Here is a 12,736-nt window from a genome sequence, read left to right as displayed (position 1 = left end):
TGGTTTTTTTATGTCAATTGGTTAGAAAGAGTCGAGTATGAGTATGAAAGGCACACGCTTCGTATGTCGACTTGTTCACCGCGAGGGACGAAAAAAAAAAAAAAAAAAAAAAAAAATAGTCCACCTGGGCGGTGCGTGTTAGACGCCTGGTTAAGTCTCTGCCAACCGCCCGTCGGCTATATGGACTCCGCTATAATTAGGGCAAACGAAAAGCCTTTTATTTATTCATTACCAGAAGAAGTACGGCTTAACAGGTTTCGCTGGGCGTGTTCAGTTGGACCTATTGGTAATGGTCTAGGGTCCCTGGATCTGTATAATAGCTTTATGAGGCAGCGTTATAGAGGACTGATTGGTAGATACCTAGGGCACCGAGGCAGTGAGAGATTGAATAAGGTTTGAACACGATATGATTTTGCTGCTTTATGAAGAAAGCTTCGATAGAGTCTCGAAGGGATATAATTCAGATATACTCTAATTGTAGGTATATTGAATAGGGGAGGTCCGTGGAGGGAATTCACCATATGGCTGGAGAGGCTGTAGTTCGCGCATGCAAATGTCTTACTGGTAATGTAACGGTAATGGTAGTAAGAGTACTTTGAAGTTTATGCCAATGGATTATTAGGCATATGTGGATAACTTGTTACTGCCTCCCTGGTAATTGTGTGTCTGCCTAAGTTTGGGGTCTATTTCTCGTAGGTAGAGTATATGGTATATGCTACCCTTCAGAGCTTTGTAACGCACTCCTTTTGCAGCCATTCCAATCTGCCCAAGTGCACAGTTTCTGTCCTACCCTTTGAAACCATTCTGATTGCAAAAGGTTCTCTATAAATCTATGCTTTTCGATTTCCTCCCTATCTTGTTTCATCTTCTTCATTTGAAACCTTGTATGGCCCCATCCATATGCTTCAAACACTAATGTGGACCGCGCCTGAACACGATCTCTGCACAGGCCTTTCACATAATACATCTCGGTACCAAGAGGCCATCGATCCACAGTTAATCAACCATGGGCTCCACGAAAAACCTGGAGGTCGTCCTTCTAGACTCAGATTCTGACCTGGAACTACAGCACGTCTCAAAGAAACAGAAACATGACCCTCTGCCGTCTCACGCTGAACACCAGGATGTTGTGATTCCACCATTCCGCAAGCCTTTCCAAGATTCCGACTCGGAATCTCCAAATCCTGAATCTGCTCCTGCTCCTGCTGATAGCAGCCTTGTTCATAAAGAATCTTCATCGCCTGCTTCAGATTCATCCGAATATTCAGGTCTGAGCGTTGGTTCTCTGGATTTAGATGAGTTCAGCGTTGGAGATATGGCTCCATCAAATGGAGATGCCAAAAATGGCACTAACGGCTCATCTTCCCCTACTACTGACCAGATTGCTATGAAAAGAACTATCTACGAAACACGCAAGTTTTTGAAAAGCAAAGGTATCATGGCATTTCTCGAGGAATACCTCCCGCCAACAGCTCTGAGCGATGAAATATACAAATTAATCCTAAAATTGGGCTTCCATCCACGAAACTTGCCTCCTTTTGAAAAAGGTGAAAACCTCCTTCAGCTCATAAAACTACTTCATTTGGCGATGAAGCGTGTTCGTCAGTTGCGGTCACGCCTAGATAATTTCTATAGAGTCGAGGACGCCTTGGACAAGATCAAATCTGCTCAGAAGATTCTAGTTATCACTGGTGCTGGTATTTCTACAAGTTTAGGAATCCCTGACTTTAGATCATCCAAGGGTTTCTATTCAAGAATCTCCCACATGGGCTTAACTGATCCACAAGAAGTGTTTGACTTGGATATTTTCCATACCGATCCTTCAATTTTTTATTCCATTGCACACATGATCTTGCCCCCTGATAATATTTACGCCCCGTTGCACAAGTTCATAAGATTGTTGCAAGACAAAGGAAAGCTTTTGCGTAATTACACGCAGAATATTGATAACTTGGAAGCTAACGCAGGCATCCGTCATGATAAGATGATCCAATGTCATGGATCTTTTGCATTTGCAACCTGTGTCACTTGTGGCTACCAGGTTCCAGGCGAAACGCTTTATCCTACGATGCGTAATAAAGAAATTGCATACTGCCCTCATTGTGCCAAAGCTAGACAGAGACTAATGAACAAGGACGACTCATATGTTGAAGAGAGTTACGGTGTGATGAAACCCAATATCACATTTTTTGGTGAACCCCTTCCTCGAGCATTCCATGACAGCATAAATCAAGACCTCAGGGACTGTGACCTTATCATCAGCATAGGAACTTCTCTCAAAGTGGCCCCGGTGGCAGACATTGTTGATAAAGTACCAGCTGATGTTCCACAGATTCTCATCAACAGAGATCCTATTCACCACTGCAATTTCGACATCAGCTTCTTGGGCTATTGTGATGATGTTGCAGCTTATCTCTGTAACCGTTTGGGTGCCGAGTGGGCCCTTGACCATCCTCAATATGAGGAGCTATTGTGCCCTACGAGGGACAACTTACAACTCGAAACAACAAAGGAGCGTGGAGTCTACAACGTCAAGAACCTTCAGCGCGAGTCCCGTATGGCCCAGGAACCACCAACAGCCCCTGAAGAGCCAGACTTAGTCGTCCTAGAGCCCACTATATAATAATACTCATGTCTCCCGCCTTGTATGTTTGTTACTCACTATCTACAGATTTTGCACCCAAGTTCGCGCATCATCGCCTGAACCACCCATCTCTTCAAGAAGCGAGCATCGCATAGACCCCACCCCCGCATTACTATGTTACCCTTCCAGAGACTCGTTATACGGAGTCAGCATGTTGCTAAGCTTCGGCTATGTTCCTATAGATTGCAACCTGTGAAATACAATAGCAGCTGGAGTAAGAGGGAAACGAATGACTTTCAATCCACAGCTGAAAATCTGTCTGATAATCAAGATTTAGGGATCTACGATGATCTCATAAAGAAAGCTGAAGACAGTAGCCTTGACAGCTACGACAGTTATAAGGATATATTCAAAGACGTTACGATAGAGTCTGATGAGACGCCACCTGAGCTCGATGAGATCTTCAAGGGCTTGAACCTGGAAAGTGCTTCAGAGAAACAAACATTGTTAGAAGGCGATGATGCTTTAAGATATAGAGATATGGACCTTGACCGTACTGATGAGAATGCCATGGGGGCACGGAGTACCATAGATCCAGGGGTATTCAAGAAGGAACGAGCACTTTTCGACGATGTCTTTGACAAGTACCTACAGAAATTACCTAAAGATGGTGAGAAACGGTCGACCTCGCCTCACCTCTGGATGATCAAGGAAGCGATGAACAACAAGGCAACAGAAATAAACCAGCATGTCTCCAGGGCCATGAGACCTTCTCTGGGCAGTCGCTTGTCGCAAGACACGATAGACAAGATGTTCTTACAATTTGAGGGAGCATTATCCCCTACATTTGAGTATTTACTGACGTTTGACCTGAGAGGGGAATATCTAGAATTCCTTGGACAGCTTTTCACCCGCTTCAATGAAGCCGGCAACCAACTGCAAGGTTTCTTCTTGACCATGGGAAAGGGGGAGACCATGCTCAACTTCACGAAAAGATATACCGAATTGAGTGAACAAGTCAAGCGTCATAGTGAGGAAACACCGGCCGTGCCGCTACTCAATGCATACACTTTACCCTTATTGTTCAACCATATCATAAGACAGTTCAGCACAAGGTTTTACGACGGTCAACTTGCCCTAACTGCATTCAACTTACTCAAAACGGATCTTGGGCTTTACTCAGTTGTCTGCAACCAAGACACATATAATGAGGTTCTCAAACTACACTGGGTCTATTATGGCAAGCAGAGCTTATACGAGATTGAGTTAACGTTTGCGGAAATGAGAAACAATGGTTTCTTGGGTAATCTTACTACTTTCAGAATTCTTCGAGAAATTATTGGCAGGTATCATGCTATGAAGGTGGGTAAGAACGATTCCATGGTGTTCTGGCTGAGAGAGGATGACAAGAAAGTCAAAAACTTGAGAAATAACCTCAGAACCCTAGCTAAACAACTAAAGAGGTAAGAAGCATTTGCATATAGATTTTAAGACAATTATTTGTCTGCTTCCGTAACAGGTTCCGGGTCTGGGGTAACTATCTCCGGAGGTACGGGTGTAAACATGTAAGGCAAGTGTGTACCAGGACTAATACGCACCAGTTACTTCTTACTAAATATACATCAACATACTTCCAACACAACATGGCTGACTTAGGTGGATACCAAGACAACTACTCTGGGAACCGAGACCAGAACCCCAATACCAACGCTGGCTCAATGTCACCAGGTTCGTCACAGTATAAAGTACCAAACATCAATATCCACAAAGAGGCTGGCTCTCCAGTAAATGCCAGTGAGTTGCTTAGCAGGTCCTCTGATATCAAAAAACAGTTATCACAGTCCTTCCAGGGTGGTGCATCTAGTGGTGGTGTTCAGAAGCCACTGTCAAGAAGAAATTCGGCTATCCATATCAAGAATGAGGACGAAGACGAGGAGGACCAGGGAAACGAGAGGAAACGTCGTGACAACATCAATGAAAAGATACAAGAATTGCTAGCACTTGTACCACCAGTTTACTTCCTGGATATGGCTACAAGAGAGGAGGAGGATGGTGCTGCCAAGAGCACTGGCACCAAAGACGGTAAGCCCAACAAGGGCCAGATTTTGACAAAGTCTGTGGAGTATATTCAATACCTACAGAATTTGATTGACGATAATAATCGCAAGGAAGTTGAATTGCAACTCAAACTCAAGACACTCAGGATGCAGCAACAGGGAAGAAACAACGTTCCAATTTCAGCAGATCCTACAAGTGCTGAAAAAGCTTTAGGAGAAATTGGTGTGGGTCCACATTCTAGAAAGTACTTTGAAGAAGTCCTACTCCAGTCTTCTGGCAATAAAGGAAGTTAATTTATTCATGCTGTTCGGCATTCGGCAAATCTATTTGATGTACATGGACGTACATAAAGGTATCTATGTTTTCTTGTGGCGGCCCAAACGTTCCCTTTCATCGGCATATTCCTCGAGCATATAAGCAGGCAAAAAATCTGGCCCGATTTTAAGGAATTCGTTTGGTGAAGTTGTATCAACCCCTCCAATGGAAGTATAACCCTTATCATAAAGCAGACAATACTCCAAGTCGCATCCGATAATAAAGTCCCAAACATCAACGTAATGCCAGTGCAATATAGGATGGATGCGGAGGAAGCTGGGCCAATCATGATCAGTAACCTGCTCGTACTCCAACTGGGAGCCATATGGGTCAGCATACCTGATACCAACAACGATGGTTTTTATCTTTGGCTTCTCGCTCAAATAAAGCTTAAAGCCTTCTTTTAAGGATGATTTGATGGTGAAGGGTTTAGACTGTAGTACTCTGTCGAGTCGTCTATAAATTTCAGAACCTGGGGAAATGGCTCCTCGGAATTAATGTATACGGAATCAAGTCTATAATTTTTAGGTAGTAAGTTGAGTGTTGGGTTAGTGTTACTCTCGGACAGGAAACGCTTGTGGATAGCTGCTAAAAGCAATATGAGCATGACCAAGCAGTCTTTACCTCCATTGTATGATATGGCGATCTCTTCGATACTAAATGTTAGTATGTAATCGGGACGAAATATTTAAACAAGAAACATACTTGTGTTGTTCGATAGATGCTTCGAGAACCTCTAAGGACTTCTTGACTTTCTCTTTCACAACCTGACGGCGCTGGGGTCGGTAGGTGTAACCTTTCGCTCGTGGGGAGATCACTCCATGGGGCAAAGTGTCGTTGAGAAAATCATGGACTAAGTTATATGCTTCTTCGCATCTAACCAAAAAGCTGCATTGCTCTCTGTAATCCTTTTGAGTCATGAGAGGTCAAAGCGAGGGTGGTCTTTAGCTGCTGAAAAGTGGTGCCGATCCTGGGGTCCGTACTCTGAGGTCACAGGTGCAGGAATCACCCTGGCTAGGGCCCACACGAGGCCTTTCAAGACGCCTGAAGAAGTAATATTCATTAAAATGATTGAAAAATCACTTGATAAACTTTTCCGTTGACAGGGTTAACAGCAGTATATTTTGCAGTTTTCGTGGGTTGTCTCGTTCTCTTATCTTTGAGACTTCTTACCACTCTCAGACTTGAAGAGAAACTGTAGAAAGAACTCTTTCGAATCTTCGTCCCAGAACCACCAGTATGTCTTCGACATTTGTTCTGTTCCTGTTGGCTTTTCGATTTGTTGCAGTGCCGGAAGAGTTATGGCGATGTTGTCATAAGGTTCCGCTGAGATCACAAGATACTGCCACTTCGACGGCTCCGTGTCTTCGTCGTCCTCGTAATCCGTCTTATTCTTCTTCAAATAAGATCTTGATATGTTTTGGTTCTTCTCGGAAAGCTCATAGCTTGACATTAGTCTGAAGAACGGTTCTTTGACTGTTATGCGTGGTAATTGCACCTGAACTAGAATACCCATCTGTAGAGAATCCTGGTCTCTAATCTTCGTCGTTTTGAAGACAGGTTGTCCTATGCTATGCCATGATCTCTTCTTGATATTATTGATGGATGGTACGTTGGGGTCTTCCTTGTTCTGGCGGTTTTGTTTCTCATCGAGGATCCTTCGTTTCTCGAGGTTGAGGGAATGTTTTCGGCCACTGAGATGGGATATATATGACGCTTCATTTGTGTGGGTCGTAAGGCAAAGGCGACATTCTAGTACTCCAAGATGGTTCCGAAACACATATGGGTCGTTATCTAGATCGAGTACTTGGGAGGTCAAGAGCTCTTTGATACGTCTCTTGGTTTGTACATTTGCTTCTGATGCGTCTGCGACACCTCCAGCACCTTTCTTGGAATTCACACGCTCTGAGTAGTCCATGTCTGGTTGTGGTTGAACTGCGAGATGAGGCTGTTGTAGATGTGATGAACCTGCGCACTGCAGTAAGATAGATAGATAGCATGACGTAAGTAGTATATATCAAGACAAGACAAAACAATTACCATGAAAATGGAGGAGTTTGGGAGATATCTATTAAATTTATTTGAAAAAGATCCACCGATATAGTATCAGTTATTTTTGTCATGAGTGGTACCCTTGCAGCATGGAAGGCAATGGCCAGTTGCATAACTTCTTAGCTATCTGGAAGGTCATCTGAATTGCTTTGAACTTATTGATAATCACCATAACTCTCTTGGCTGGTATCTTTCTTTTTTCACTTTTTGTAGATTATTCTTTTACGTTACTCTGAGTGCTGGTTCAGTAAATTACCTACAGTTTCAACTTTTTCGCAGCCACAACCCATTACTTGCAAATACTATAAAACCAGTTTAAAAAATCAATTCTCTCAGAAAACACGCCCAAAGTTACCATATAACAATATAAATCAACTAGTAAGTTCTGAACCCTTCAAATCTCCCATTTACGCATTAAATGTTTTCCAGCCACATGAGACTCTTCATCGTGGTCCATCCGCGTCTCAGTTGCACTGCGTCCCACAGTGAGATACCGAGAGCCACAGTAGATCACATAAAACACCGGATATTTTAAAAACCTCATTAACAAGTAAGAAACATCATTGCCTTAGTTCTCTTCTATTTTCTATATTTTCTAAAGTATCTGGTTGGTTCCTGATGCAGCCTGCCCTAATTGGCCTCAAACGCTTCTGTGTCTTGAGGCACGGGTGTAACACGTCTACCCATGCCGTGCAAATTGTCCCAAATTGGAAAGCTCAAAGCACCTAATCTCAACTTGTTTAAGGTAATTGGTTTCAGTTCAACACCAAATCATCATCATGGAATCACCACAGCACGTCGGTGATAACACTGCTAACTCCATAAGCAATCAGTTGAGCGGTACTCATTTACAGAAGCCAAAACTTCCATCACCCTCCGTGTCGGCCTCATGGACATCCAAAGTGTATTCCTCGGTGTATTCGGGACAAAAATTCATAGAAATTGTCTTGAGATTCAACAAAGTTTCCTCTGATGACGACTCCATCCATATTTTACGTCGTGTTCGAGACTCTTACATCAATGTTTCCCAGTTACTCAGCGTGTTGGTTAACTTGGGCCAATTCAGCGAGGACCAGGTCGACAGCTTTCTCGAAAACGACATCTTCACCAACCCCCAGTACTTTCAAGGCGGAAATGATGAAGATAGAGTTTTATACAATGACCTCAGGTCCCATGAAGTGTCTCAGGTACGCGGGATCTGGATTCCATACGATAAAGCTGTGCTGGTTGCTCTCAACAACGGCATTTACGACATAGTCAAAAAGCTTCTTCTCGTGGATGTTCATGATTATGAAAAGCTACCCAAGAAAGCTGAATCTCCTGGCGCTGTTAAACGCGATGCCGACGAGGAAATGACCGACGCTTTGGATGGCTCTCCAACGAAAAGACGGAAGACTCAACCCACCCAGCACTCTTTGGTGGAAGCAGCCGCCGAATCGAACACCAACCATCCATACTGTCTACCTCCCTCGACATTTAAAGAGAAAGACGTTGACCTTGTGCTGGAAGTCAAGCTCAAGTTCAGTGAAATCTTCAAGAACGATGGGGAGGTTTCAGCAGAGCTCTCTTCAAGTGATATTAAAACAATGTTCCAAAGCGTATTCGAGAAGTGCTCTGCTCGGTCACAGCTGCCCATGTCAATTTTAGATGTTCCATTGGATTCTCAAGGCAAGACAGCCTTGCACTATGCTGCTACGCTAGCGTCCAATTTGGTGGAGATTTTCATAGAACTCGGGATAAGCTCTCCTATTCGTGGTGATAATAATGGTGAATCGCCATTGATTTCCGCTATTCTGGTGACCAATGCTATGGAGAAAGGAAACTTCGTGAGCATGCTCGACAACTGGTTATGGCCAGATTTGTGGTTGTTTGATAACAAACGCAACTCATTCCTTCATCATATTATCGTCCTGGCGACGAAGAATCACAGCGCTTCAAAGTATTACCTCATCAAGATAATAACGTGGATGATACAAAATGCAAACAAGGAGAAGAATCTTCATAATCTCTGCACGAAGATTATTAACGCTCAAGACTCAGAGTCTGGTAATACTGCGCTTCATTTGGCAGGTGAACATGAGCTCAGATGGTTTATTTTTGTTCTCCTCGAATTGAGAGCTGATAGTCAACAAGCAAATAATGTTGGTGTTAAACCGGCCGACTTTGAAGCTGTCAAAGAAGTCATTCAATTGAGGGAGAGCTACTTAGCTCACAGAGATTCAGTAGGTGCTACCAAGACATTGCTTGAAAACCTCGATGTCAGTTCAGAAGAAGACGAGTACTTCTTACAATTAGTTCATACTGGAGTGGAATTTTGGGAAAAGACTAACGAATATCCTGATGCCGGTAACATGGAGCATGAACAAGGCAACATATTATCAGGACAAAAGAACGGTACTTCCGAACACGAAAGGTCACCCAAGACCTTATCGCATTCCGAACGCATCTTCAAATCCATCCAGGATTTAATGTCTGACACGAACGAAGAGTACCTGAAGATCATAAACTCAAAGAAGAAGGAGATCAACAATCTCAACAAGGAGCTCCGCGGAGCAACGATAATAACAGCGAATAACAGGTTTGTTGCTAAAAAGGTTTTGGAGAAAGTGTCTCTTGTGGACACGATGAAGTTGCAGATGGCCAATATCGCCGAGAAATTGCAAGTTCTTAAGAAGAAACTTCCTGATGGTGAAAAAGACGAGGAGGTATTCACCAACGACCTTGCGAACTCCGAACTAGTCAAGTTTGACGCCGATGAACCATTCATCATTAGACCGATTTACGACAAATTAGCCAACAACGAGGACGTCGAGTCCACCGATGACATAATAGAGAACCTACCGCCTGCAGAGGTGTTACAGGCACGTCTCCTGGCCTACAAGGAGGTCAATGGAGATCTTGAGAAAGAGCTAGAGAACTTGCTCAACTACAGCACGCTAACAGCAAAGTTCAAGAAAGTTGTGAGTTATTGTACTGGCGTGGACATTAACGAAGTTGACGAACTCCTTGACGGCTTGCTTGAAGCCGTCGAGGGACAACAGTGAAACCGTAAAAAGACTGTATTATGAAATATATCTAATGCACATAAAAAAGAGTACTTGATCCCCGCGTATATGGACCCATACAACTATCTCATCATTTTTCATCCTATTTTTTTTAAACCAAGCCTTCATAAGCGTTGAGCGAATTCAACAACGATGGGTCATTCTTAACAAGGCGCTTAAAGTCATTGAAATCCAAGTAGTCGACGTTGGGATCCTTGTCTGACATGGTAAAGAGCTTCTCGGCCCGCAACTCCGGGGTCTTTTCGTCTTCCGGCAACGTAACCATTGGACCCACCATTTTATAAATGGCTGAAGTAATTGCAAGAACTTCCTTATAGTATACTTTTCCATCCCTGTTAAGGTCGTAGAGCTTGAAACTGAACTCGAGTTTTTGGTTCACGTCACCACGAGACGTGAGGGACAATGCCACGATGAATTCCTTAAAATCAATGAATTTTGAGTTATCCGTGTCAAATAGACGGAACAAGTAATGACAGTAATCGGTTGGGTCGCCAAAGGGGAAGAACTGCTTAAACACTTTAGCAAACTCCTCCTCTGAGAGTTGGCCACTAGGGCAATCGCGTAGAAAGCCTTTATACCATTGTTGCAACTCACGCTTGTCAAAAAGCGTCCGTTCTCGGAGCAGTTTGAGGTCGTCTTTTGATAGTTTGGAGACCGCTTTACCCATGGCTCAGAGTAGAGAGTGGTCCTTGCTTGGATATTGAGTAAGAGTAAACGGTGCTATGGTGGTGCAGACAGCAGGGCACATTTCGCACACCCACTCTACACATGGAGCGCTCGCCTACTCCACATCGCCTTTCCTTATCTTCTTTACCGGCCACCAAAGAGATGTTCAGAAGATCCCTTCGTCAGTTTTCAGGTACTACAAAGACTCTCCTCGAGTATAAGAGGAAGGAGAACCCTTCATATAACGAGTTAGCTGCTCGTATCGATCCTATCGTGCGCACTGGCGAGTCACTCGAAGTCAAGAGAGCCCGTTTGGTCTACCAATCTAGAAAGAGAGGTATTTTGGAGAGTGACTTGTTGTTGTCGAGATTTGCCAAAAAGCACTTGCACAAGTTCAACTATGAGGAGCTTGACGAGTACGACAAGTTGTTGGACGAACCTGATTGGGATATCTACTACTGGGCCACTAAGAACTATGACGTGACTCCTTTACCAGATAAGTGGAAGGACCTGAAGATTCTCGGCATGTTGCAAGCCGATGCTGAAAACCCCGAGAAGGAGATCATGAGGATGCCAGACTTACATTAGGCTATCAAGAGTAGCGCAGTACATGTATATACCAAAGAAAACTAAATGCTACAGAATTATTTATTTTTCAAAAGTTGAAATAAACACCACCACTTCTTCTACCGTATTTTTGTTTCCTATACCTCTCATTCATCTATGGTACATTTCCATCGACTGGCGCTTGCGGTCTTTACTGCATGAGTACTAGTTACCGCTCCCACATTAACAGAACTACACCACCATGTCTATTAAACCAGACTCTGTACCAGCCTCAATTAAAAAGGATATCAATGTTACTCCATTCATAGCAAGAGCTCTGGAGCTACAAGCTGTTCATCCTGTTGTTAGCTACTACTGTAAGGTCTACGTGCTTGAGCATATCCTTTCCAATAAGCTCCACACTACCGATAAGGAGGTTGAAACATTTACCATCTCGTTACTTGAAGATACAGAGAAGATCAAAACTTCCACTGAAGATGAAGACCTTCACAAGATCCTCACCAACAGGCAATTGTCCTTAAATGTCCTGTTTGCCTTCGTGTTCAAGTTGTTCCTCAGCTCACTCGAGGATATCTCAAATTACGACGGCACCAACAAGATCCAACTTGCAAGCAAGTTGAGAGCTTCAATCAATTTCATGACATCACTTAAGGTTTTTACTGGCGACGGCGATGACGGCCTTGATTTTGGCGAAACTACTGGGAGCAAGTGTACAAGTAAGGAAGAGTTCACAACGTTTATCAAAGAGAAGACTAAAGTCTTGAAGTTTCAGCTAAGTAAGTTGATCAAAGATGAAATACCCTTGAAGGGCGAGGATGAAGACGAGGAGCTTGCAAAGTTGCAAGATGAAGAGTTAGAGAAAGCGGGAGAATCTCTCCCTCACGAGAGCCCCTCTGCCTCCGATAAACCACTGACTGAGCCACATGATCATGAAGCAGAGACTCCTGATTTCCCATCAGCTCAACCTCCGGCTTTGCCTAGTCCCCCACGCAACGATGAACCTGATAACCCTCTTAATCTTCCCGGTGCCCCAAAGTATGATCCGGAAAGCGAACCAAATGCCGATGATGAAGAAGTGAAATTGCCTGGTGCTCCAAAATTCTTGCCTGATGATGACTTATCCCACATTAACAAGGATTCTTCAATCAAGGTCTTCCCTCCAGGTGGTAAAGAAGAGAAGGAAGAAGAAAAAACACCAGCAAAACCTTCCGCTTCACGTTCTGGTTCCGCTAATCCAATCTCGCACCATAAACCTATTACTAAAGAGAATCTCAAATCAATCTTGGATACTGGCGAACAGATCACTCAAGTTCAGAAGCATGCGAAGTTTGCTATCTCGGCTCTTAATTATGAAGATATCGAGACCGCCGAGAAAGAGTTGTTGAAAGGCCTTGAAGTCTTACGCTTAGTGAAGGAAAACTCCTAATTG

General features: G+C 43.6%; 9 protein-coding genes across 9 annotated transcripts; 6 read left to right on the top strand and 3 right to left on the bottom strand. All coding sequences in view use genetic code 12, as the record gives it.

Annotated features, from left to right (window-relative positions):
• Window positions 1–1,006: 1,006 nt before the first annotated feature.
• On the top strand, window positions 1,007–2,623 carry HST1 (histone deacetylase; the record flags this gene model as incomplete). Its single annotated transcript, XM_025485954.1, has 1 exon — window positions 1,007–2,623. The coding sequence occupies one exon, from the start codon at window positions 1,007–1,009 to the stop codon at window positions 2,621–2,623; it is 1,617 nt and encodes a 538-aa protein (XP_025341419.1).
• A 135-nt stretch (window positions 2,624–2,758) lies between these two features.
• On the top strand, window positions 2,759–4,051 carry CXQ85_002269 (uncharacterized protein; the record flags this gene model as incomplete). Its single annotated transcript, XM_025485953.1, has 1 exon — window positions 2,759–4,051. One exon carries the CDS (start codon window positions 2,759–2,761, stop codon window positions 4,049–4,051), a length of 1,293 nt encoding a protein of 430 aa, XP_025341418.1.
• A 176-nt stretch (window positions 4,052–4,227) lies between these two features.
• Window positions 4,228–4,935, top strand: RTG1 (Rtg1p; the record flags this gene model as incomplete). Its single annotated transcript, XM_025485952.1, has 1 exon — window positions 4,228–4,935. One exon carries the CDS (start codon window positions 4,228–4,230, stop codon window positions 4,933–4,935), a length of 708 nt encoding a protein of 235 aa, XP_025341417.1.
• Window positions 4,936–4,998: 63 nt separating this feature from the next.
• On the bottom strand, window positions 4,999–5,877 carry FAD1 (FMN adenylyltransferase; the record flags this gene model as incomplete). The annotated part of the gene is made up of 3 exons (XM_025485951.1): window positions 4,999–5,354; window positions 5,393–5,613; window positions 5,663–5,877. The coding sequence occupies 3 exons, from the start codon at window positions 5,875–5,877 to the stop codon at window positions 4,999–5,001; spliced, it is 792 nt and encodes a 263-aa protein (XP_025341416.1).
• A 233-nt stretch (window positions 5,878–6,110) lies between these two features.
• On the bottom strand, window positions 6,111–6,875 carry CXQ85_002266 (uncharacterized protein; the record flags this gene model as incomplete). The annotated part of the gene is made up of 1 exon (XM_025485950.1): window positions 6,111–6,875. One exon carries the CDS (start codon window positions 6,873–6,875, stop codon window positions 6,111–6,113), a length of 765 nt encoding a protein of 254 aa, XP_025341415.1.
• Window positions 6,876–7,788: 913 nt separating this feature from the next.
• Window positions 7,789–10,053, top strand: SWI6 (transcriptional regulator; the record flags this gene model as incomplete). The annotated part of the gene is made up of 1 exon (XM_025485949.1): window positions 7,789–10,053. One exon carries the CDS (start codon window positions 7,789–7,791, stop codon window positions 10,051–10,053), a length of 2,265 nt encoding a protein of 754 aa, XP_025341414.1.
• Window positions 10,054–10,165: 112 nt separating this feature from the next.
• Window positions 10,166–10,741, bottom strand: CXQ85_002264 (frequenin; the record flags this gene model as incomplete). The annotated part of the gene is made up of 1 exon (XM_025485948.1): window positions 10,166–10,741. One exon carries the CDS (start codon window positions 10,739–10,741, stop codon window positions 10,166–10,168), a length of 576 nt encoding a protein of 191 aa, XP_025341413.1.
• Window positions 10,742–10,842: 101 nt separating this feature from the next.
• On the top strand, window positions 10,843–11,328 carry CXQ85_002263 (succinate dehydrogenase assembly factor; the record flags this gene model as incomplete). Its single annotated transcript, XM_025485947.1, has 1 exon — window positions 10,843–11,328. One exon carries the CDS (start codon window positions 10,843–10,845, stop codon window positions 11,326–11,328), a length of 486 nt encoding a protein of 161 aa, XP_025341412.1.
• Window positions 11,329–11,548: 220 nt separating this feature from the next.
• On the top strand, window positions 11,549–12,733 carry CXQ85_002262 (uncharacterized protein; the record flags this gene model as incomplete). The annotated part of the gene is made up of 1 exon (XM_025485946.1): window positions 11,549–12,733. One exon carries the CDS (start codon window positions 11,549–11,551, stop codon window positions 12,731–12,733), a length of 1,185 nt encoding a protein of 394 aa, XP_025341411.1.
• Between the last annotated feature and the right edge of the window lie 3 nt (window positions 12,734–12,736).

This window comes from Candidozyma haemuli, assembly GCF_002926055.2.
Source record: "Candidozyma haemuli strain B11899 chromosome Unknown C_2014730914, whole genome shotgun sequence".
NCBI classification, from domain to species: domain Eukaryota; kingdom Fungi; phylum Ascomycota; class Pichiomycetes; order Serinales; family Metschnikowiaceae; genus Candidozyma; species Candidozyma haemuli.
This window is presented reverse-complemented; position numbering and strand designations above follow the sequence as displayed.